At 46.1% G+C, this 23717-nt stretch overlaps 1 protein-coding gene across 3 annotated transcripts in view; it reads left to right on the forward strand.

Moving 5' to 3' along the window:
• myo9aa (myosin IXAa) overlaps positions 1–23717 on the forward strand; it is a 176092-nt gene that overhangs the window by 21525 nt on the left and 130850 nt on the right. For all 3 annotated transcript variants that reach the window (XM_072465436.1, XM_072465437.1, XM_072465438.1), the window contains exon 2: positions 11910–12878. In XM_072465436.1, coding sequence (XP_072321537.1) covers positions 11991–12878 — 888 coding nt within the window. In that variant the 5' untranslated portion in view covers positions 11910–11990. The remainder of the gene's footprint in view (positions 1–11909; positions 12879–23717) is intronic.

The raw sequence follows: 23717 nt of genomic DNA on the forward strand, positions 1-23717 counted from the left end.
AAGATTGAAAAAAAAAAAACATTCAAAATGAGTTTTGCCTCAGCACAGATGTTAAAGCAGCTCTAAAGGTCAAAGTGAGAGGGCAGAACTCTGCTCTGGGCTCTGAAAGGTTAAAAAAGTGTTATTGCGGCAGATGGTTAAAAATTAACTAGTTCTGTTTAATAAAAAAAAAAAGAGTTTTTAAAGAGTGTAAAAATCATGTACAGTGCCTCTAAGTGAGGTTAAGGTTATTAGGTTAATCTGTGCTGTTACTTTTAGATTTACAAAGGAAACATGGGAAACTCTGCTGTCTGTGCGGAAACATTTGCATTAAGTGCAATTTGCACAAACCTCAAAGTCGTGATGTAAAAGACGCTGACTGCATTGTTGGCATCCGGCTCCTCTGGTTTTCCATTCACCCAAATTAGCGTCAAATATGGTCATTTTGTAGTGTGTTATAAACTGGGAGCAGTGACTGCAGAGCGCTGTGCCGTGTCCTCCGCTTAAAGTTACTTCAGACAGTCAAACATTTACTCTGGGGATTTGAATGTACAGCTCAGGAAACATTTCACAACAGAAAATATTCAGTGTTTGACCTCTGCTCTGTTGCCTAAGGTAAAGCGATGTTTTCAATGAATATGGGTTGAATGGTTTATGTACATGCAGAACCTTAAAGGTCAAGGTTAGGTCAAGGTTCACTTTATGCATGATTTGGATGGAACTGGACCAACATTGTTTTTGGTGGAGGGTTCATTAATGCTAGTCTCCATAGTGATGTAATGGCTTCCCCTCAAATGTTCCAGCATGGCATTAAACATGTTTAAACATGTGTTCTGATTCCACAGAAGAAGTGCCAGGTGACGGCACCAGGCGTAGTTACAGCTCTGATCTGTGGATCGCAGTAGAACGCATGTTTTTAAAGAATCTTCTAGCCACAAAACACTTCTGAACAAAACTGAATTCATGCAACAACAAAACGTGAGTTTAATGCCATACTGTGAAACATTCTTGCAAAAGCAATAACATTTCCATGAAGCCAAGCAGGTGAAGTGATGTAGTACATGTCTAACAGATGCTGCTCATGTGGTGGAGTACTGCAGTGTCCGATTAGATCAAGTGCAATAATCCCTCTGCAGCGCTACAGTTTTGTTGTGCACATGCTGAGCTTTTGGGCACGTCATGAGCAGGCCGAGTGAGTTATAGCGGTACCTACTGAGGTCAAAGGTCAAAGACCCTTCCCTCGGGGAAGCAGAGTACCTCCAAGCTGAATGGGGGCAGCACTGACCTGTCATTAGGAGTTTGATGTACTTGTAGCACATTAGGCCACGCCCAGCAGGCTTTACCTTCTGATGGTCACCGTTTTCTCCACGCTCAAGGACATAAGGCACGTTGTGTTGACCGGCCTGCTTTTCCATGCTGAGGGCCTCGCTCTGGCTCCAGGGGCCGAAATAAAACCGCTTTATTCAACTATTCAATCAAGTTTGTGTCGCTTTGAGACATTGCTAAAGCTCGAGTAAACGGGATACTGTTTGCCTTTTATGCCGTGTTTTAACTTCTCTTTATGTAATGCATTTAGTTTGGATAATGTTAGATGTATTATGCACTGGAAATGTAATAGTTTTGGACTCGTGTGTTAATAAACTAGAAACGTGCCATCTTTTTCCAGCTTTGAAGCGTCACTAGATGTTTGAGTTTTTTCTGCAGCCGGAGGGTCTAAGGGCGCGGGACGCTCTGGGACGCTCTGGGACGCTCTGGGACGCTCTGGGACGCTCTGGGACGCTCTGGGACGCTCTGGGACGCTCTGGGACGCTCTGGGACGCTCTGGGACGCTCTGGGACACTTCTCCATTTGCTTGATTCCTATCCACGTTGGTTAATCTATTACAGACAAATGACTGTTTCATTGTTTGATTTCTTAACTTTTTTTCTGGTAGAATCTAGGGCTGGGTAAAAAAATCTATTTAATAGATTTTGGATCGATGTAATTAAAATTTAGCAATATCGATTCATAAGGCATGAGATCGATTTTCCCCCATGAAGTTAACTCCAGTAGTCTTGTGCAGGCGCAGCAGTGGCACGTTTACGTCCGCTTCTCAAGCGTGCAAGACGCAGGTAAAACTGGGCTCAGCGAGTCGTCCCAACTCAAGTCTGACGTCTGGAACCATTTCAGATTTAAAACAACAAAGGACAAAGAGCCGGATAAAACCAAAGTGCTTTGCAAAATCTGCGAAGCGGAGGTCAGTTATTGTAGAAATACTACAAACCTCAGAAACCACTTGACCAGGTATCACACTACGCTAACGTTAGCTTCCGACAACAAGCCGCCCGGGACAGAACAAATGAAACTGAGAGAATCACTAACATGACCAGCAGATTCTCCTCTGGTCATAACGATGACAGAGGCCATCGCAACTTTTGTCTGCAAAGATTTACGCCCGTACTCGGTAGTGCAAAACGAACGCTTCAAGCGGCTTGTTCATGCACTAGATCCACACTACGTTATGGTGCAACGTAAACATCTGACAGAAAGTTATCCCCATGATGTACACGTGTGTGAAAGACGCCATCCTAACGATAATGTCGAATCTGCAGAGTCTGCATAACATGTGACACCTGGACATCAGTCAACGCAGTCGTACCTGACGTGACCTGACCAGCCACACTGCTAATAATATGGGCGTGTCTACAGAGCTCCTGACCCAAAGACCCAAAGACCCAAAGACCCAAAGACCCAAAGACCCAGCTGTCGTGACGACAATGCTGCAGATAATGGTTGGTGCAGTGGAGATGCAGCAGCTGATGCACGTCACACTGAACTGAGCCTCACAAACAGCTCTAAAAGACTTTATATTTCAAAATTGCACTTTTGAGACTTGAGACAGTTTTGTTACAGCTGAAGTTTAAACTGTCCAATTTACAAGTTTGCACTTAAAACCTGTTTATGGTGAAAAGAAAAAATAAAGTACATTTGTCTTTTGTAACACAGTTGAGCCATTTTCATTATTTAAGAGCAGATTGAATCAAATCGAATCGTGATTAATCGATTCAGGACGTTATGAATCGAAATCGAATCGATTTATGAAATTGGCCATGATTCCCAGCCCTAGTAGAATCAAGCATTTTGAAAAGGCCTGTGAGAAAACTGCTGCTGTGATTCTGAGCGTGACATGAGCTTCACTTAAGGCAATGGAAACACATTCGTACCACACCGATCTGCTCCAAAGCCAACCAATGGAAACAAATTGTAATACCGTGCTGTTTATCGCCAACAAATGACAAGAAGGCCAGTAACAGTATTGATGTGTTTCAACAAAACAAGCTTTAGAAAATCTTTGAAAGATGAAAATGTATTCTTTCTGCACGATCACAACAAATCAAAGCCACGGCATGTGGAGTAAAACTGCTTTTCCATCCGCTTGGGCACATCCCCCCTTTTACATTAGACTTCTGTAAAGGCCTGGTGTCTGAAGTGTAATTTCCTCTTTCCATAACAGAGAGGGGGAGGGGTCTGCTCTGAAGTACACAATCCTAATAAAGCAGGGGAAATGAGTGCGGTGTACAGTGTTCCACCACACCACAGGCTGATGCAGGCCGTATCAGGTAGTGGCAACACATCACTCACTAATGGTTATTCATACAGTGAATCATCTGGTGCTAAAGCTTTCAACACTTGTGGTTTGGAGATTCACTGGAACACGTTCTAACTGTTTTTAGTAGCGTGTGTTTCTGCTGTAGTGAATTCAAGCATTTGTCTACGAACCGGACGATAGTTTGATTCTGGTAAAGCCATATCTACGTGGCTGTGGCCACAGGGCATCTGGCATAAAAACGGGTCAAATCGTCACGGGGAAAAAAGAGCTATTTATAAGTAAGAGGCGTATAAATATTAGATGTGGCATTTGATGCTCATGTTATCCATCACTCGGCTCTTACGGGAGTATTTGAGACTATCCCATGTGTTTTTCCTTTAGCCGTTAGCATTAGCCTGCAAGTAATAAGTAATAACGTCGACCACATTTAGGGCAAAGCCTTGATACAAGTTGTGTGTGTTTATTTTAGATATTAGCGTGCTAAACTGGCATTGGAGCTAAAGGCTAGCTAGCTTCAAGTGTCTGATTTCTGATGTTGTGAGGAGTAGAGGACTCATGAAATGTTATATACTTAAATCTGGGGATTCGTTTGTTTGTGATGGAACGTTGAATTTGACGTTCACTTGGCTGATGCTGACCAGATTAAGAGCTGAATGTATTTAAGGCATTTTGAGTTTGTGGACATGAACACTATTGAATATACATTTTAAATGTTCAGGAAGATTAACATTTGAGAAAAAGATTTACATCTGAAATTCAAGCTATTCCAAGAATCCAATGTATTTCAGAACGAGTGGTCGAGGTCTAAACTACAGCGTTAAGACAATGTTTTGTTGTTTGCAGAAAACGTAGTGTGCGATTTTCTGATTGAGACCATTAAAACGGCCATTTCAGTTCGATTGCGATGCCCTGCAGCCTGAGTGGACAAAGGGGACTTTATGTTGACAAAACGGTGTGAATAATGTCCTGTTGTAGTGGAAAGTGTCTCTTCTCCTTGTACACAGAACCACCTCGGCCACATTGTGAGCCTGGGCTTAGTCCCAGTGACAGTGACACACGGCCTCTGCCTTTCAGAGTGATGACCTCACGTGTTAGAAAGCTGACCAAACTTGATCCTTCACTCGGCAACAACAATGGCTGCCATTGAAGGAGCTGACTCACATGATTGGACCTCTCCTTCGTTTCCTGTCACAGGGAACCTCCAAAATGCTACTTGCAGTCAACACAAAGACTATCATTTACTTCGACTGAGTAGATACTGTACCAGAACAGATAAAAGACGACTTCCTGTTTTCATCCAAATTTAGCACTGTTAAAACTCCCACTTTTACACGTGGCTAAAATTAGGGCTCAATGTTTTTCAAAAAATATGTATGTGCAATTTTGTCTGTGGCATATTGTGATTGCGATTTGTGATGTGTTTTATTCAGTACATTTAAAACACACCAATGAGAGTGACAAAACAATAGATGAAACACATTTAGTTTTTTAAAAGACTAAACCACAGAACTACAGGGGTAACTGAGAGCTAGTTGAGATATTTAGTTTTCTGCTGCAAACGCTATCATTGGCTCTTTGACCAATCAAATTGCATTTGATTCCAACCAATGCTGCTGTCCTAGCAAAAAAGTCCTGGTAAAAATCAATAAATGGTGTTTTTTGGGGGTAAAATGTCTCATAACACATTGGAGGTCAGGTTACTAGACCACAGTTTTCAGGTGATGCAACCCGATCTGCTCCTGCTCCAACTGTTCGGGAGGAAAAAACGGGGGGGAAATTGCAGAGAGGCCAAAGCAGGTTTCTGTCGGCTGCGTTCCCTCCTCCAGGGCACAAACTGTGGCTTATCTCGCTCTGCTTTCTTGTCTTTTTCAGCACTCTGGCCCCGGGCTGGAATGACATCAGCCCTCTAACATTATCTGCTGCTGCTGCTGCTGCTGCTGCCGCCGCTGCCGCCGCCGCTGCTGCTGCTGCTGCTGCTTTTCTGTGTCTTTGTTTGCAGTGGCAGGACACTTTTCTGCAGCTCTTGTTGTGTTACTCGGAGGTCAGAGGAGAACAATGGGACGCGGACAGAGAAGTGCGGCTTTAGTTGCACAGTGGTTTTAGTCTTGATTTACGACCTTCTTTTGCCTGCTCTGCTGCACATTTTAAACGCGTGTTCTGCAGACTGTAATTTTGTTTTATCTTTTGCAAAATGATATGAAATATTTGGCTCATTTGTGTGCTCGGTCGGTGCTGGAGAGAAACCCAGACGTCTCCTCATTGTGCCACTGTTGTCAGGTCGGCCACATCCAATCAGTGGCCTTTTTAGAGCCGGGCCCTTCCTATTGGCCGCTGCACATATGAAGATGTCTTGTAGGAGGGCAAAGAGAGGAGGGGGCTTAAATTATTTATTTAAAAAAAAATGTTGAAGACTTTGCATCAGCCTCTTTTGTTCTGTTTCCTTTAAAAGTGTGTGAACAGAAAGATTCTAAATTCCAGAATGAAGCAAATTGAAGTGGAACATTCAAAGGAGAAACTTGGATTAACCTCAGACGCAAAATATAATAAAATCCAATGGTTTTGTCAAATGAAAACTCTGATACTTGTGAGTTGTATCAAATAATGTAAATTACAATTGTAAATGTATTCAAACCAGGCTCTGATACAACTCTCGAGTATCAGAGTTTACCATATTTAACTTGCAGTTTTAGTCTTGACCCTGTGATGAGTTGGCCACTGTCCAGGGTGAACCCCCGCCTAATGCCCAAAGTCACTGGGACAGGCTCCAGTCATCCGCGGCCCCGAAAAAGCGGTAGAAAAATAATAAGTAATCTCTCATTCTTCCAGATGATACAACTGAATCTTTTTCTACAATTTACCTACAGATGTTTTACATGCTTTACCACAATTTATTATTTTTGTAAAAAAAAAAAAAATTGTTCATTGGAAATTCCAAAATGTTGCTTATTATTTTAGTAATTTAATATTTTCAGTTTCTTTAATCTCCCTCCATTCGCCTGCAATCTGCAACGTTGAGCCGAATGGCAGCAGCTTTATATGTAAATGTAAAGACAAAGTGGTTCATGTAAACAACAGTTCTAAATTGTACTTTGATGCCAACATGTTTGATGAATAATATTCTCATGTGTTTTCCAATATTTCATTTTCAGCCTTTAATATTTAATAGGATTTTACATGAAAGGCGACTCTGGCTGACTCTATTGATCGCAGTATTCCTGTAACAAGCCCCGCCCCTCTCCAGTGTCTATCTTTGCATGATCTAACGTCCAGCGCCGTTCTTTGTGTCTCACTTCGCTCTCCAGCCGCCGCCGCAGACAACAAGATGGTTACTGTAATAAACACGAGCCGTTAAATGTGCCGTCCATTAGTTGGATTGGCTTCATGTGACGGCGGAGGGGAGGCGCCCCCCCCCCCCCCCCCCCCCCCTCCCCGTCCCCGTCCTCTAAGCAGCGGGATGACCATCTGCTCCAGACGCCTGCCTTTAGCCCGTGCCACACAAACACACATATTTACTCTGTAAACTGTTAGCAGAGCGGGAGCAGAGCGAGGAGAGGGTCAGAGGTGGTCGGGACGGGCGGGAGATGTGTTCAAATGGAGATGATTGCAATTGTTGTTTAGGAGAGTGGCAAAAAAGGAATATTGAGTGAATTGTCTATAATCAAAAAAAAAAAATAAACTCCAAAAAGAGACTGAATATTCTGAGTATAACGTTATAGTTTTGTTCTTAATTTTGGGTAAGTTTACTGTTCATTCCCATTTGGCCTGAAAATGTCTTAAATGTCTTAAAAATATTCAGTGAATATCGTTGTCTGAGATGGACCAATGTGTTTTTACATGGCCAACGCCGTACGGATTATTCACACTCTAGAGAAACCAGCGGTGGATAATCTCTGCCCACATCAAAGGCAGATTTGAGTGGATCAATGGTGGATTGTTGGAACTTTTGCTATCTGGAATTGTAGTCTATATTGTTACTTTTGGCTTGTTGCTGCCCACGCCTGAAATGCCAAACGAGGACCAGGCAAACGAGTATTTAAGAACGGCTCGACAGGCAAAAGGAAGCAGCTTGTCTGCTGGTGACAGGAGCTAGAGGAGGAGGAATTCCACTCTTCCTGGTTGTCTTTACAAACTCGCTTCATTAGTTTTCCTCCCTGGCTGGCAGCAGAGCTGTGGCACGAGCGCCGACGCCGGAGGCAGAGGAAACGGTCAGGCACGAGGTGCAGCTCTGACTTGTGCCCACAGCAGGAGGCTTTTGTACTCCTGCCCCTCGGACACGTGTCCCGCTCCTGCTTCCTCTTCTCACTTTGAGCTGTGCCAATTACACTCTTTTGAAGTGACCCAGTTTCTCATTTTAACACGGAAAATGAAGGCTTCGTTTCCCTTGAACACTGTCACTTAGAGAGACTGGAAGCAGCTTTAAAATATCCTCAATGCTCTAAATGTTAAAGATAAGGAACACACTGGACATTGCATTGTTAATATTAACAGGAGTTTTCATCTAAACTAATGCAAAAGGTGTCATGAGAAATGGGGCCGCCAATCAAAAATGCAGTGGAACGCTCTGTAGGGCGGGGCCATGTGGCTTTGTTCATGTTGCTTTGCTGTTTGCTTTCAGGGCCGTCCACAGGCTTCAAAATGATGACAAATTGGGACAGTTGCCATAGCGATGAACAATTTGAAATGGGAGAAATCCCCAAAATATGATGAAGCTGAAACCCATGGAGATGAGATTTGGAATGTGGTGAGGTCAGCGCCCAAGAGGGGCTCCTGGTGTTGTAAATGTCTGTGTACGTACTACATACCGAGACAAGTTTATTTTTTTAACTTATTTTATTAGTACATTCTTAATTCATTCATGCCATATTTGACTCTAGATCTTGCTGTTATTATTGTTTTACGCTGAGACAAGTTCCGATGTTTGGGAACTGTTCAATGACGAGGTCCATAAACCTTTTCTGATTCAGATTCTGGCTGATTGTGAACGCTAACACTGAGAAATGCATCATCACGGAGCACGGAGGCTCTTCAGAGGCTAAAACACTGACTAAACAAGGCTGAGGAGTTGACTATTACATATATAAATCTATTATAGAATATATCATATATTAAATTATAATAGGGCTGCATCTAGTGATAATTTTGTAAATTGATTAATCAATCAATTATTCTTTCTATAAATCCCTAATCAGGATAAGCACTTGAACGACAGAGTGCTAAATATCCATAAATATAAAATTCTTTCATGTCCGTAGTTTCTGTTTCAAGTGCCAAGAGCAGGTTCATTTGTCACTTGGGACTCATTATGCTGATTGAGAAGACAGAGGAGCAGTGTCCAGGGGGGAGCAGTGTCCAGGGGGAGCAGTGTCCAGGGGGGAGCAGTGTCCAGGGGGGAGCAGTGTCCAGGGGGGAGCAGTGTCCAGGGGGGAGCAGTGTCCAGGGGGGAGCAGTGTCCAGGGGGGAGCAGTGTCGTGTCCAGGGGGGAGCAGTGTCGTGTCCAGGGGGGAGCAGTGTCGTGTCCAGAGGGGAGCAGTGTCGTGTCCAGGGGGGAGCAGTGTCGTGTCCAGGGGGGAGCAGTGTCGTGTCCAGGGGGGAGCAGTGTCGTGTCCAGGGGGGAGCAGTGTCGTGTCCAGGGGGGAGCAGTGTCGTGTCCAGGGGGGAGCAGTGTCGTGTCCAGAGGGGAGCAGTGTCGTGTCCAGGGGGGAGCAGTGTCGTGTCCAGAGGGGAGCAGTGTCCAGAGGGGAGCAGTGTCGTGTCCAGGGGGGAGCAGTGTCGTGTCCAGGGGGGAGCAGTGTCGTGTCCAGGGGGGAGCAGTGTCGTGTCCAGGGGGGAGCAGTGTCGTGTCCAGGGGGGAGCAGTGTCGTGTCCAGAGGGGAGCAGTGTCGTGTCCAGGGGGGAGCAGTGTCGTGTCCAGAGGGGAGCAGTGTCCAGAGGGGAGCAGTGTCCAGTGAAGCGGGGCATTCACTGCCCACAGCTGCTGGAGTGTGTGTGTGTTAATCCTGCAGATCCTCATGACTTATCCTTTATCCTTTATGGCTGTTTGTCAGGCCCCGGCAAAATAATTTGCTCCCCCAGTGTTTTACATAACGACACACATACTAGTCATAATCTGATGAATGTAATAATCTGAGAGTTTGGAGGATTTGTCTTTTATTGATTAAATACATGTGCAACCACATGACAAACTGAATGTTTTTGAACGTGAAATGTGGACCTGAGAATAGTGCTTGAATCTCATCCATCTGACAAAAGGCTGTTTTTGCAATATTGTTTGCTTGTGATTCAGTTTTGTTTAATGCTGTTCTATGAGACAACGACACTGTCCTCCTCGTCCTATTGGCCCACCTCCCCAAGGCTGAGTGACTGACAGGTAGAGTTAACCAATTAGAGAGACATTATGAACTCTTTGAGCAAGCAGAGTTTATTTACCATTTAAAGGCTGTATAAAGAAACTAAAAGTATATTGTCATTTGCCTCCAAGAAAATTTGTATTAGTCGTATTGTCCAGCCCTTACACCCGCACCAGCCCTACACCCGCACCAGCCCTACACCCGCACCAGCCCTACACCCGCACCAGCCCTTACACCCGCACCAGCCCTACACCCGCACCAGCCCTACACCCGCACCAGCCCTACACCCGCACCAGCCCTACACCCGCACCAGCCCTACACCCGCACCAGCCCTACACCCACACCACCCACCTTTACACCCACACCACCCACCTTTACACCCGCACCAGCCCTACACCCGCACCACCCACCTTTACACCCGCACCAGCCCTACACCCGCACCAGCCCTACACCCGCACCAGCCCTACACCCGCACCAGCCCTACACCCGCACCAGCCCTACACCCGCACCAGCCCTTACACCCGCACCAGCCCTACACCCGCACCAGCCCTACACCCGCACCAGCCCTACACCCGCACCAGCCCTACACCCACACCACCCACCTTTACACCCACACCACCCACCTTTACACCCGCACCAGCCCTACACCCGCACCACCCACCTTTACACCCGCACCAGCCCTACACCCGCACCAGCCCTACACCCGCACCAGCCCTACACCCGCACCAGCCCTACACCCGCACCAGCCCTTACACCCGCACCAGCCCTACACCCGCACCAGCCCTACACCCGCACCAGCCCTACACCCGCACCAGCCCTACACCCGCACCAGCCCTACACCCGCACCACCCACCTTTACACCCGCACCAGCCCTACACCCGCACCAGCCCTACACCCGCACCAGCCCTACACCCGCACCAGCCCTTACACCCGCACCAGCCCTTACACCCGCACCAGCCCTACACCCGCATCAGCCCTACACCCGCACCAGCCCTACACCCGCACCAGCCCTACACCCGCACCAGCCCTACACCCGCACCAGCCCTACACCCGCACCAGCCCTTACACCCGCACCAGCCCTACACCCGCACCAGCCACCTTTACACCCGCACCAGCCACCTTTACACCCGCACCAGCCACCTTTACACCCGCACCAGCCACCTTTACACCCGCACCAGCCACCTTTACACCCGCACCAGCCACCTTTACACCCGCACCAGCCCTACACCCGCACCAGCCCTTACACCCGCACCAGCCCTACACCCGCACCAGCCCTACACCCGCACCAGCCCTACACCCGCACCAGCCCTTACACCCGCACCAGCCCTTACACCCGCACCAGCCCTTACACCCGCACCAGCCCTTACACCCGCACCAGCCCTTACACCCGCACCAGCCACCTTTACACCCGCACCAGCCACCTTTACACCCGCACCAGTCACCTTTACACCCGCACCAGCCACCTTTACACCCGCACCAGCCACCTTTACACCCGCACCAGCCACCTTTACACCCGCACCAGCCACCTTTACACCCGCACCAGCCCTTACACCCGCACCAGCCCTTACACCCGCACCAGCCACCTTTACACCCGCACCAGCCACCTTTACACCCGCACCAGCCACCTTTACACCCGCACCAGCCACCTTTACACCCGCACCAGCCACCTTTACACCCGCACCAGCCCTTACACCCGCACCAGCCCTACACCCGCACCAGCCCTTACACCCGCACCAGCCCTTACACCCGCACCAGCCCTTACACCCGCACCAGCCCTTACACCCGCACCAGCCCTACACCCGCACCAGCCCTTACACCCGCACCAGCCACCTTTACACCCGCACCAGCCACCTTTACACCCGCACCAGCCACCTTTACACCCGCACCAGCCACCTTTACACCCGCACCAGCCACCCTTACACCCGCACTTGTCCTGAAATAGTCCTTTTGCAGAGAGTGGTGTTTTGACTGTAGTCTTGTGCTTGTCTTTGCAGTGGTGATGTCCTGAAGCGGCCCCCAGCTCGGTGAAGGACGTGCCAGTGCGGCCTGCTGCCCATGGGAGCCGGAGCAGCACCATGAGTGCTTGTGATGGCGTGGGCGGAGGTGTGGGGGGCGTGGGCACCCTGGGGCGACGGCAGCGCTTTGAGAACTCCGAGTTCACAGTGCGCATCTACCCGGGCGCTCTGGCCGAGGGAACCATCTACTGCCCCATCAGTGCCCGCAAGACCACCACCGCCGCAGAGGCCATCGAGAGGGTCATAGACCGGCTGCAGCTGGACCGCACCAAGTGTTACGTCCTGGCCGAGGTCAAGGAGTTTGGAGGAGAGGAATGGATCCTGAACCCGTGCGATTGCCCCGTCCAGAGGATGATGCTCTGGCCCCGCGTGGCTCTGGAGCACCGGCCCCTGTCTGGAGGAGAAGACTACCGCTTCCTCCTGCGACTCAAGAATTTGGACGGATCAATCCATTATGGAGGTAGCCTGCAGATGTGGTTACAGGTGACTGAAGAGCGCAGGAGAATGGTGGAGCGGGGCCTCCTGCCTCAGCCCGACTCTCAGGGCGACTATGCCGACCTGTGCTGCCTGCCAGAACTGAACGAGCGCTCGCTGCTGGACAACCTGCGCTCGCGCTTCAGACAAGAGAAGATCTACACCTACGTAGGCAGCATACTCATTGTCATTAACCCCTTCAAATTCTTGCCCATCTACAACCCCAAGTATGTGAAAATGTACGACAACCACACGCTGGGAGAGCTGGAGCCGCACATCTACGCCGTGGCAGATGTGGCTTACCACGCCATGCTGCAGCAACGGAGCAACCAATGCATTGTCATCTCTGGAGAGAGCGGCTCTGGAAAGACTCAAAGCACCAACTTCCTCATCCATCACCTGACCGCGCTCAGTCAGAAGGGCTATGCCAGCGGCGTGGAGCAGATCATTCTGGGGGCGGGACCTGTGCTCGAGGTAAGACGGGCTTCAGTCTGATGGAATAAGCTGTGAGGTGAAGTTTGTTTTGCTCTTCACATCGTTTGTTTTTGTCTCGAGTTTAAGTCTGTTTTTGTCATGGCTAAATTCTAGTTTAGACCCGATTTGTTGCTGGTTTGGACTTTGTTTAGGTTGTTCTGCTTCAGTCTTTTCATTGAACCTGTTATAAGCCAGTGTAATTATACTGCTGAGTTGGTTTAGTCCAGGTTTAGGCTTGTGTTTGATTTTCTGTTTGCTGCCAACAAGAGAAAAATGTATCTTTATAATTATCCTTAATTACACTGAATGTACCTGACATGTTTCAGTGGTCAGACAGGCGGGTCAGACAGGCGGGTCAGACAGGCGGGTCAGACAGGGGTGTCACCTTACTGGTGTCCCAGTTGTGAGCCGAGCTAAACGCGTCTTGGTCTCTGTTTATGGTCCATGCACCTTTCTTCCTGATTTCAGGCTTCACATATCCATCTTTGTACTTGTGCACAAGTCCAAAGATGGACACACAGATTGACACTTGAGGCAGACGTGGTCTGTGTTGGATCTGCCACATCTGTCAAACTGAGCACGCCTGCTGATAAGAGCCAGTCAGGTGACGCCACTGATGAAGCGGAAGACAGACGGCTGAAGCATTTCGAGGCAGTATAATATATAGTATATCGTATAGTTTAGAGTATAACTGTTTTTTGTCTGGTTAGAAGAAAGCTGAATATTACATTAAAATGGAGCACAAAATGGATTTTTCCCAAATACTGTGACGGTATATATTGAGTCAGCAATTTATTTTTTTAGTCAACAGTTTCCCATAATATTGTTCTCAAATGGTACTTGAGATGAAACATTTGGAGACACATTATAATGTGATGGATCCTCGTTTTTATGGGCATCACTGAGCATCTTTTAGCATTCAGCTAGCTCCAGGCTCCTTATATTACTTTATACAACACAAACTATGTTCTTTGGCACAACTGTCTGCTCTGTGAAGTCACTCTTAAAGGTTCACACACTCCACATTTGTGAGTTTTAATGGAAATTGTGATTTTTCTGTCCAAAACGATGTGTTCCAGCTGTATTATTCCTCATGTGCTGTGAATGCGTTACGTTGTTTTCCGCATTAGTTACACAAGCCTGCTTTAGCCACAGCTGCCTCTGTGGCTGCTTCATGTTTTTGTGATTACGGCTATTCCTGAACAGAGTGAAAACTTGTTTGAAGGCAGACAATGCAGGAAGCAGACTGTTTTTATATCTTTTCTACATTCCATCCATTCTGGCTTTCTTCTGCTTCATCAAGCGGGAGCTGTCACTTTAAAACACACAGCAGTCAGGAGCCTCTGACATGGACACAGGCACACATTGTTTTGTCATTTGTCCCCGGCATCAGCTAAATTCCTCTGAAGTTATGTAACACCTCCAACTGTAGCTCACAATGCCGGGCAGGAAGGCCGAGCAGAGCTGTGGAGAGCGAGTGTCACGGCTCCAGCGTCACATGAGCAGCTGCTGTTCACACTCGCTCCGAGTCCGGCCCAACAAATAACCAAACAACGTATAGAAAATATTGGCCCTATATCGGCATCAGCCTAAAATGTACCTAAAAGCACCACTAATGAAAACCTGTAGGATCTGTACCTGAGCACTGGGACAATTTAACAAATGAATCTGCCTACTACGACTACCAATGATCATTTCCTGTGTCTCCCACGCGCTTGTTCTCAGTGCAGCGGAGCAGAGCCAGACGTGGAGGAGGCAGACACATGTAAATCAGCTCACACAGAGAGATCCTGACCAGTCATGGCTGCTCGGATGTGTTCTCTACATGTTAAGCTGCACAATGCTACGTGTTTTATTCAAATTGGCTGAAACGAGCCAAACGAGGAACTGAATTTAGACTCAACTAAATGCAAATATACATCTGCAGCGTGGACCTGAGGGCAGCATTTTATAACCTACCCAAACCACCCTGCAGTAAAATGAGAATTTCTTGAGCCCGCCCCAACCTTGCCAGACGGGTGAATTCTCACAATTTTTCTGAGCTCACAAACTGGATTGAATTGAATTGAATCCATCCTGTTAGGCTCCCTTTGCAGTCCAAAAAGTGGTTTAGTGTGCCCATCACGTGGCAGGACTGGAACCAATCACAGAGCAGCATTGTGGTTTGGGCAGAAGTCCAAACAACCCGAACCAAAACAAAGATGGGACGCCGACGGCCGCTTTTCTCCGCCTCTGTATTCTCCGAGTGCATCCACAGCAGCGTCGTGAGGCCTCGTGTTGGCAGAGGTGGTGAAAAGCGCGTCTGGCTTTCGGATGACCCCACGGCTTTATTAACGCCGTAAGTAGCATGGCCATTGTGCACAGACCGTTCTACTGAAGCGCTTTCACTCATCTCTGTAGTCCAGTCCAAAGTGACGGGGAAGTGGAAGTGTCCTGACAGTGGCGTTTGGCCCCAGGAGCCACGTGCTCAGCCTGTACTGCCCAGGCTTCAGCAAACACACGCCTGAGAATGCCATTCACCGGTGCGCCCTGGGTTAATGTGTAAGCAACAGTTAATCCTGAGCGCTCACACACAGCTCGCACACAGCTGAGGCCGGAGAGTAAGGGAGCAGCCTTTAATTGTTTGCTCAGTGAGATTGCGTATCGGCCCGATGGTGATTGATGCAAAGAGTGGAACGCTGCTACTGCACTGAGCAGAGAGGAGCCAGCATGACCTCATCCAGGAGCCAGTGCACTGGACGCCAGCGGCCAATGGGGCAGAACATATGTCGTAATGCTTTTCATACAAATGTTGAGCGTTTATAGCGAATATTAAAAGGGGAAATATTATACAAAATCAATCTTAATGAGCTTTTAATTCTGTTACAACAGTGTTTCCTCATCATTACTTCACTCAGAGTTGTATTTGAGTGATTCCTGTATGTTTGAGTAATCCTGTAATGTCCCGTACCTGAGGCTCCAGTGCTCTGAAAAGTCCTGTTTTCACTTCCCCCTATCCCCGCCCACATCCCTGTACTAGCTGCAATTATTTCAGACTCTGAGTGACTCATGTAGAATCTAAAATGCCACTTAGTCACTTCAAAAATAAAAGCATGTAAATGACAGTCTGCTCCCTTTTACAGTGAAATGTCACTATGAAGGGGCGGGGCTTTTCAGTTCAACAGATCAATATTGAGGTTTACGAAGAACAAAGTATAAACTACTTATGTTTATAGTTCAATACTTAGTAGGACATGCAGTTAATTGTCCAGAGCCAGAATCAAACTCCCCAAACTGTGGCCCATGCGCACATTTTGAACAGATGTTGTGAGCTTCGATTCTAATGTATTTTATTCCAGATGAATCTTTCAGCATGACTTCATGTATTTAATCACAGCTAAGACTCTTTTTTACACACGTGATCTCTGACTCGCTCGTCCCGTGGTCTCGTCACACGTCCCCCAGGATGATAAATGGACTCGTTATCAAATTGTGCCAGATGAGCTTTTATTGACCGAGTTCCATTAGCTGACGTGTTCTTGATCCAACCATTTGAGAGTGTCATTGTTTTTGTGTTAAACCTTGGCCTATATTCCATGCACTGACTCTTGTCTTGTAGCCTCGTGTGCATCTGGATATCAGTGCCCAAATGCCAACGGGGTAAATGTGTGACCACGCTAAATAGAACACACAAATATAGCATCTAAAATCTGTGATAAGATCATTTCACACAGAAATGGTTTCACGTCTTGAGTGCGACGTGTCAGTATTTTGGTTCCTGCCTTGAGCTTCTAGAATGTAGCAAAGCAAAACAGGTTGTTCTTCTGACTTGTGTAAGTGCGGCCTCAAACACAAATGCATCGTACTGAAAACCTGCCATGACGACATCTTATTCTTTTGGAGACAAGCCACATTCTTGTGTTCGACTCCTGACGAACTGTTATCAACCTGCTTCTGTAATGAAAACACTGACATGTTGCACTGGTTAAATAAACACCTTCCTCTTCCTCAGACGCGGTCACGGCTCTGACGCAGATGCACTTTGATTGACCCCAGTCTAATACAAATCTACCAAATAGCTCGTGTTAGCTTAGCACTTATCAGCTGCCATTCCTGGTGTTTCTTAGCTTCTTGGGCCTCACGACTCACGTTGACATTAAGCCCTGAATACTTCTAACCACAAACCTACAATTTGTGTTGTTTCCAAACTGTAGTTGTGCAAGACATTCTTTTACACTAGTGCTGTAGAGTCTTTGAAGATCAACCGGAAAACATGTTTTATTCATTATTTGAGATTTTTGGACTCTGCTTTTTAAAACATTCAAACTTTGACCTTTGTCGAAGCGTTTCCTCTGCAGTGCTCAGCTCATGGCCACAGGGTCTTGTTTGCAGTGATGTATTTTTCAGTGAACGTGGTGGTTGTAGCCGGTCATCATGTTAAGTACCACTCTGTGCTCCAGATGTGAGCCTGTCAGAGGGTTTCAGGTGGCTGCTTCACGATGATTGAAAGCAAACGCACTGCCATTTGCCCAACTGTTGAAAGTGCATGTTCACCACTGATATTATTGAAATAAATAATAACTGCACAATAGTTCTGTTGTGGCAGTTTTGGTTGTATCAGTTCGCATAACAACCAAACTCGAGTCACCTTTTGCTCCAAAACCTGCAGCCAGCAGGTGTGAACGAAGCTGATGGACTTGAACTGACATCTAGTAAGTTAGCATTAGCACTAAAACCTTTAGGCCAAATAAAATAGTGTTTTTTTTTTTTTTTTTTAAATATATTTTAAAATCCTGGCACAGGTTTTGCACAGTTTTCTTTTCTCACAAGTGAGCGCTTCGCAATGAAGTGGCCTTATTGGTGCAGATATTGAATACAATAGTTCTTCTCTACATCTAAACTAGTCCAACCACAGGAAAAGAGCCATTAGTGTTTGCACGGCACGCAGACCACGACGCAGACCACGGCGCGCAGACCACGGCGCGCAGACCACGGCGCGCAGACCACGGCGCGCAGACCACGGCGCGCAGACCACGGCGCGCAGACCACGGCGCGCAGACCACGGCGCAGACCTGCTGTTGCCCTGCGCGCGTGTTCTTGAGTTTTAGATCCACTCGTTGCTTGTAAGTGTCCAGTCGTTCTTTGGAGTCTCGTTGACCAGCTGGATGACATTTCCAGCAGTAGTTGGAGCTTTGAAAGTGGCAATCGAACCCGTGACAGGCTTTGCAGTGTCGGCGTCGCACTATTTTTCTTATTGTCTCTACGTGACGTGAGCACCGTCACGCAGAATATCTTCACCGCTGCTGCCCCGGGCGTGCCTGTCGCCACGGCCACGGCAGCCAGTGGCTCGGCACTAGATCATACACTCCTAACTCATTCTGACTTCCGTGAGTTAGGAGTGTATGATCTAGTGCCGACCCAGCCAATCTGCACACTGACCAAATATATGCATCTGCGCAGGTTGCATCTGCAAACATGGCCACGCCCGTAGGTAAAACGAAACCTATCAAAAGTGCAGCGATTTTCATATCTTACGATCAAGATTTTTCCCCGCAGCTTTTGGATTCGCTCTGACAATTTGGCATCTTTGAAACCTACGGCCAGTAAATATGCGATAAAATGTTTAAGGTCTGCTTTTTTAATTTTGAAATTCAGGTCGGTTGGGTTACCGGAAACGCACAATTTAAAAACAAATTTGGCCTTAGCATTTTTATTAGCAATTAAAGCTATCTTGCATACACCCACACTTTTGGCAAACATACATAAGTCACATCTCTTTTACCTTGAGCAACTGATTTTCAGACATGAGGAACTGCTCTTTGCAGCACAAAGATGAGAAGAGAAGAGGGTGGGTGGGTGGGTGGGTGTGTCCCCGTTACCATCTGTACGCACTCATTCATTTGGATGTGCTCAGAGTGAACGTACAGCTGGGCAGTCAGATTTATGTGCTGAATCACTACCGCTGGCTCCGTTTCCACACATAATACAGAGGTCCTTGTGCTGGCTGTGTTCGGTTGTGAGGAGGACTGGCTGTAAACCTCTTGATTTAAGAGATCTTGAGCTCGTCTTGCTCAGGACTACCTGGTGCATATTTTGGGTTGATGGGGAAAATTGGTGTCTCTGGGTAGAACATGCACACAGAGTTCAAGACCTGAAAACCCACAACCTTCTTGCTGTGAGGCCAGAGAGCTTGAAATCCGTAATGATGCTGTAAATATGGCACTGGACCGTGAACTCAAATCTACTTGGCTGATGTTTTCTCTTGTTTCACCTGATGTATCTCTGGCCCAACCCACATGATGCTAAGTTTAGAATAAATGACTTTAAAATGAGGCGGTGGAGTTGTTTGAGATATGTAACATGTTCTGACAACACGGCTGCTCTAATCGCTTGATAATCCTGTGCTATGTGCGGGCCATTGCTGTGGTGGTGGTGCGATGTTTTCCAACCGGATCCAACTTTTTCTAGGTTTCTAGGTCACACCAGCACAAAGTAGAAGGCAGCACCGACTTTAAAAAGGTCTTATAATTCATTATTTGGGGACATTTGTTGTATCTGCATCAATGTGACCTTAACCCAATTTCAAGTGTTTCAAAATGGCTTCTGGCACCTGAAAAACATACTTAATTCTTCTTTCATTGCTTGAATTCTCTTAAAACTCCATGCATTTTCATTGTTTTTTGAATCATTTCACATGTACTGTTAAAAGACACAAAGCACAATACATCCTTGTTGCGGGCAGCTCCCAGTGAGAGCCCAGTGATATACAGCAGGATTAGAGTGTATTGTGGAGTCCTGCCAAACTGGGTGAGGTCACAAGACATTTAGTGAGCCGTGGATCTGTCATTTTCCACCTTTCATTTTCTGTGTTCAAATGACTTCACTAATCTGAAAGTTCATTTGACCTTGAGAATGCACAAACTTCTTAGTCACTGCAGCTGGACTTGTAACGGAATGTACATGTTATTGTCATTATATTGATGTGACGTTTTCTGAGAAAAATACAGTTCAAATGGTTTTAAATATCCTTTAGGATGGAAGGTTCTGGAACACACTCGACTGAACAATTTGTGATGTTTTTAACATGGTGCATTGGTAGTGAACGGGCTGCAGTGGGACAGAAGATGTTAAATCATCTCAAATGAAAAGTGTGAAAAACCTTTCTTACGTTTGTTGCAAAATACGAATATATATATTTTTAATTACAACATCTTTTCTACAACAAAGACACAGGCTCCTCCCTCAAATGTCAGGTATCCAATACATTTTAGTGCATTTATTTACTACTTATATTAAAGTGAATCTAACAGAGTACCTGTAAACAAATTAAACATGATTATGACAGAAGATTACAGCCCTGGAACTTGACATTTTATTTATTTATTAACCTTTATTTAACCAAGTGAGAACTCGCTGAGCTTGAGATCTGTTTTTGAAGAGACCTGGGGCAAAGGGAAACAATGACTGCACAAATCATAAAACATGTACACAAATAAACAAATACCCTCTCCACACAAGTCGGTGCACATTTACATATTACTTTATTCACTAACATGATGTGTGAACCTCCTGCCCCCACAGAAGGCCCCCCAGCCCGGGTACAGAGGTCACAGTGGTGGGTGAGGTACAGATATACAGACTATAGGGCTGAGGCCTCACGATACAATACGTATCCCGATACATGGTTCATGATACCATATACCGTATCCCCATACACGACGCTTGATACAATACACATCCTGATTCATGGATATCCCTAAAAAACTGAAATTATGTTTTGATTAAGTAGAATAACAAAATGCTTTAGAATCATATCATATTCACACTGTCCTCAGATCAGAAGACAACTGTCCCATGAAGTGTTCAGCTCCTCAGACTCAGCCTGATGCATCAGTCTGGAGGTTCAATCTCGGACATTTCTAATGACTTTATATTGTTTAAGGTATCGCGATGCACATCTCTGTATCGATACACGTATTGCCAAGACGTCCATCACGATGTATCACGATGTGGATATATTGAGATTTGAGATATATTTACAGGCTGAGGAGTGTCAAGGGCATCTTCAGCAGGTCCTTGGCAGTAATAATCTAGAACAGCAAACAGCATGCAGATGAACACACATTGTTAGCGTAGCATGGTGTGGTTGGAGACGCGGTCAGAGCTAATGTTTCCAAGCTGCTTCTCCTTGGCCGATGACATAAGATGTGACCATATGTTCAGTCCTACAGCAGGAAGGGCATCCATGTTCTGTTCATGAGCCGGACACGCTGAATGCACCAACGTTCAAATTGTCGGAGAAAACCACTGGAATTTTCTTTGTTATGTTAGCATCATGGAAAATGTGTACCAGGTGACACTGCGTCTCATCTGTGTCGCTAACATTCCTGTTGGGCTGAGATCACCGTGCGCTGGCGTCAGAATCATCAAATCATAAAACAATAACCTGTGATGTTTTATCTTAATTAGACACTCGTATCTCTTCACTCAGTTATTCATTCTCCAAAGCAGATAAGTGGCTGTTAGAATCATTATTCAGGAGCTGGAAGATCTGTACAATTCTGCTGCAAAGGTAGATAAGTCTCATATGCATTTGACACGTCCTACAGCCAGTGGGCCGTGTCCTACTGCATGGAGCGTTTATTGGTTTCCTTCTACTTGGCAATTCACCTTTGTATTTATTCAACAACAAAGAAGCAATAATGTGTGAGTAAAACCAAAATGACCTTCTCCTTTCCTCTAGAAATGTATTGAACGTGGTTTTCAACACGGCTCAATTGTTCCAGCTCATTTCATTTGTTGTAGCCAGGATACAGCGTCTGTAACTAAACTAGCAAGACTCATTCAGAGCGCGGCGGCCAAAGCGTCCAGTTTACATTAAAGTCTATGTAAACGTGCGTCGAACACCTCCTGCGTTTTCCGCGCCGCGATTCCTGCTTTTTCGGCGTGGAGCGCGGCGCGGAGGTGCGTTTTGGCGTTTTCCGCTCTAGACGCTTTGACAGGCGTATAAGCCTGTCAAAGAAAAATACTTTTCTGCGGCGCAGCAGCCAATCAGAGATGACGCTCCTTTTTTTATTCCTGTTCAGTATATATATATATATGTATATATATATATATATGTATATGTATATGTATATATATGTATGTATGTATGTATGTGTGTGTGTGTGTATGTGTGTGTATGTGTGTGTATGTGTGTGTGTATGTGTGTGTATGTGTGTGTATGTGTGTGTGTGTGTGTGTGTGTGTGTGTGTATATATGTATATATGTGTATATGTATATATATATATATATATATATATATATATATATATATATATATATATATAGTTATTTGTTTTTCCACAAAATAAATTACATTTTATATTATAAAATGTGTGTCCTGTAAACATGCACATTTTTCATATATATAATACTGGAGAGTTTGTGGGAAAATCAGTATCAGAAAAAACGGTTTTGGCAGGTCAGACCTCCTTAAAAAACGGACATCGATATCGGCCAAGAATTTTGCAATCGGTGCATCTCTAGTTTTAGGTATAAGCCAGACGGGACGATCACTATTCACATGTGTAAAAACAGCCAGTCGTGCGCCAGCAAGAAGTTACGCACCTTGTGTTTTGGACGCGCATTTCGTTAGATCTATGTATTAATGTACCAATAACGTGTGTATGTGGGTTAGCTCAGTCCAGATAGTCTGTGATCAGAACTAGAATAAGACCACAAGACTATTGTAAAGAAACTACTACTATTGTGTGCTGACTATTACATTTGATTGTCTAAAAAACAAATCATTTTTTGAATCATTGTGGTAGAGTATTAAGCAGTTTCCTTCATGGCCCACTCTAGTCACAGTCATGTATCTGGGAAGGGCATCTGATTCAGAAAGCTGCCAAATCACCATGAAACTCACTGTGGGAAAAGTAAAGTGGAAAGTTGGACATCTGCAGGTTTACTTCATAGGTCATCTTTTGTGTCAGAGCGGAGTCTAAATGAAGGCAGTGTGTTCTGTCCTGTCCCACAGCTGCCTGTCCGGGAGCCAACGGTCAGCGGTGAGCAGCAGATGTTAGCGTGGGGCCGACACAGTGCCTGTTTGTGTCCCGCTTCAGCTGTGCGTCTGTGGGGCCGTGCCAGAGTGTGCAGGTGCCCCATCAGAAGCTGCCCTCGGCCCCTCTGCCCCACACACACCTGCACTGGGGGGCCCCGCGCTCAAAACACACACTCTTCCCTGTGTGACCGTCCCAGCGTCCAGCCCGTCCACGCACCGCTCGCTCGCGCTGACTCTAAGCTGCATTTGCGTCATTAGGCTTACATTTTTGTGGAGATTTAATGTGGAAAATCGCACGGGTTTCTCGCCTCAGCCGCACGTCAGAGTCCGGAGCAAAATCCCAGGAAAAAACTAAATATAAATCAGATTTTTCTCTGACTAGTGTCCACACTTAAGCACAGAACTATGTCCCTTGGAGTTTTCATTCACTTCACAGCTCTTTTGTATCACGTTCTGGTGATATGTCGTTCTTTTTAAGCCCATGGCAATACCTTTGACTAAAATGGTCTGAGCTCATTGGAACCAGCCGCGGTTTGAGGTTCTGTTTCCATTCTGACTGAAGGAGATTCTAATCTACAGAGACTATACATTATACTGTATATTTTTGGAAAGCTTACAATCTTCACAAAACATTGCGTTCCTTTAATTCTACAGGGCAAAGCAGGACTGTGAATACATTTACTTTTTAAAGATTCTGCATCAAAACACCTTGACTGAGGTTACGAGGGTCCAAAGTTGGTCCCAAACAATCAAGAAATCAATAATCGAAACATATTTTCATTAAAGTACCTGAGTTTGTCCTGTGTGTTTTCTC

The sequence above is a fragment of the Eucyclogobius newberryi genome, unplaced genomic scaffold (assembly GCF_026437365.1).
Source record: "Eucyclogobius newberryi isolate DKJ021-1_F unplaced genomic scaffold, fEucNew1.0.hap1 SCAF_5, whole genome shotgun sequence".
Taxonomy (NCBI): domain Eukaryota; kingdom Metazoa; phylum Chordata; class Actinopteri; order Gobiiformes; family Gobiidae; genus Eucyclogobius; species Eucyclogobius newberryi.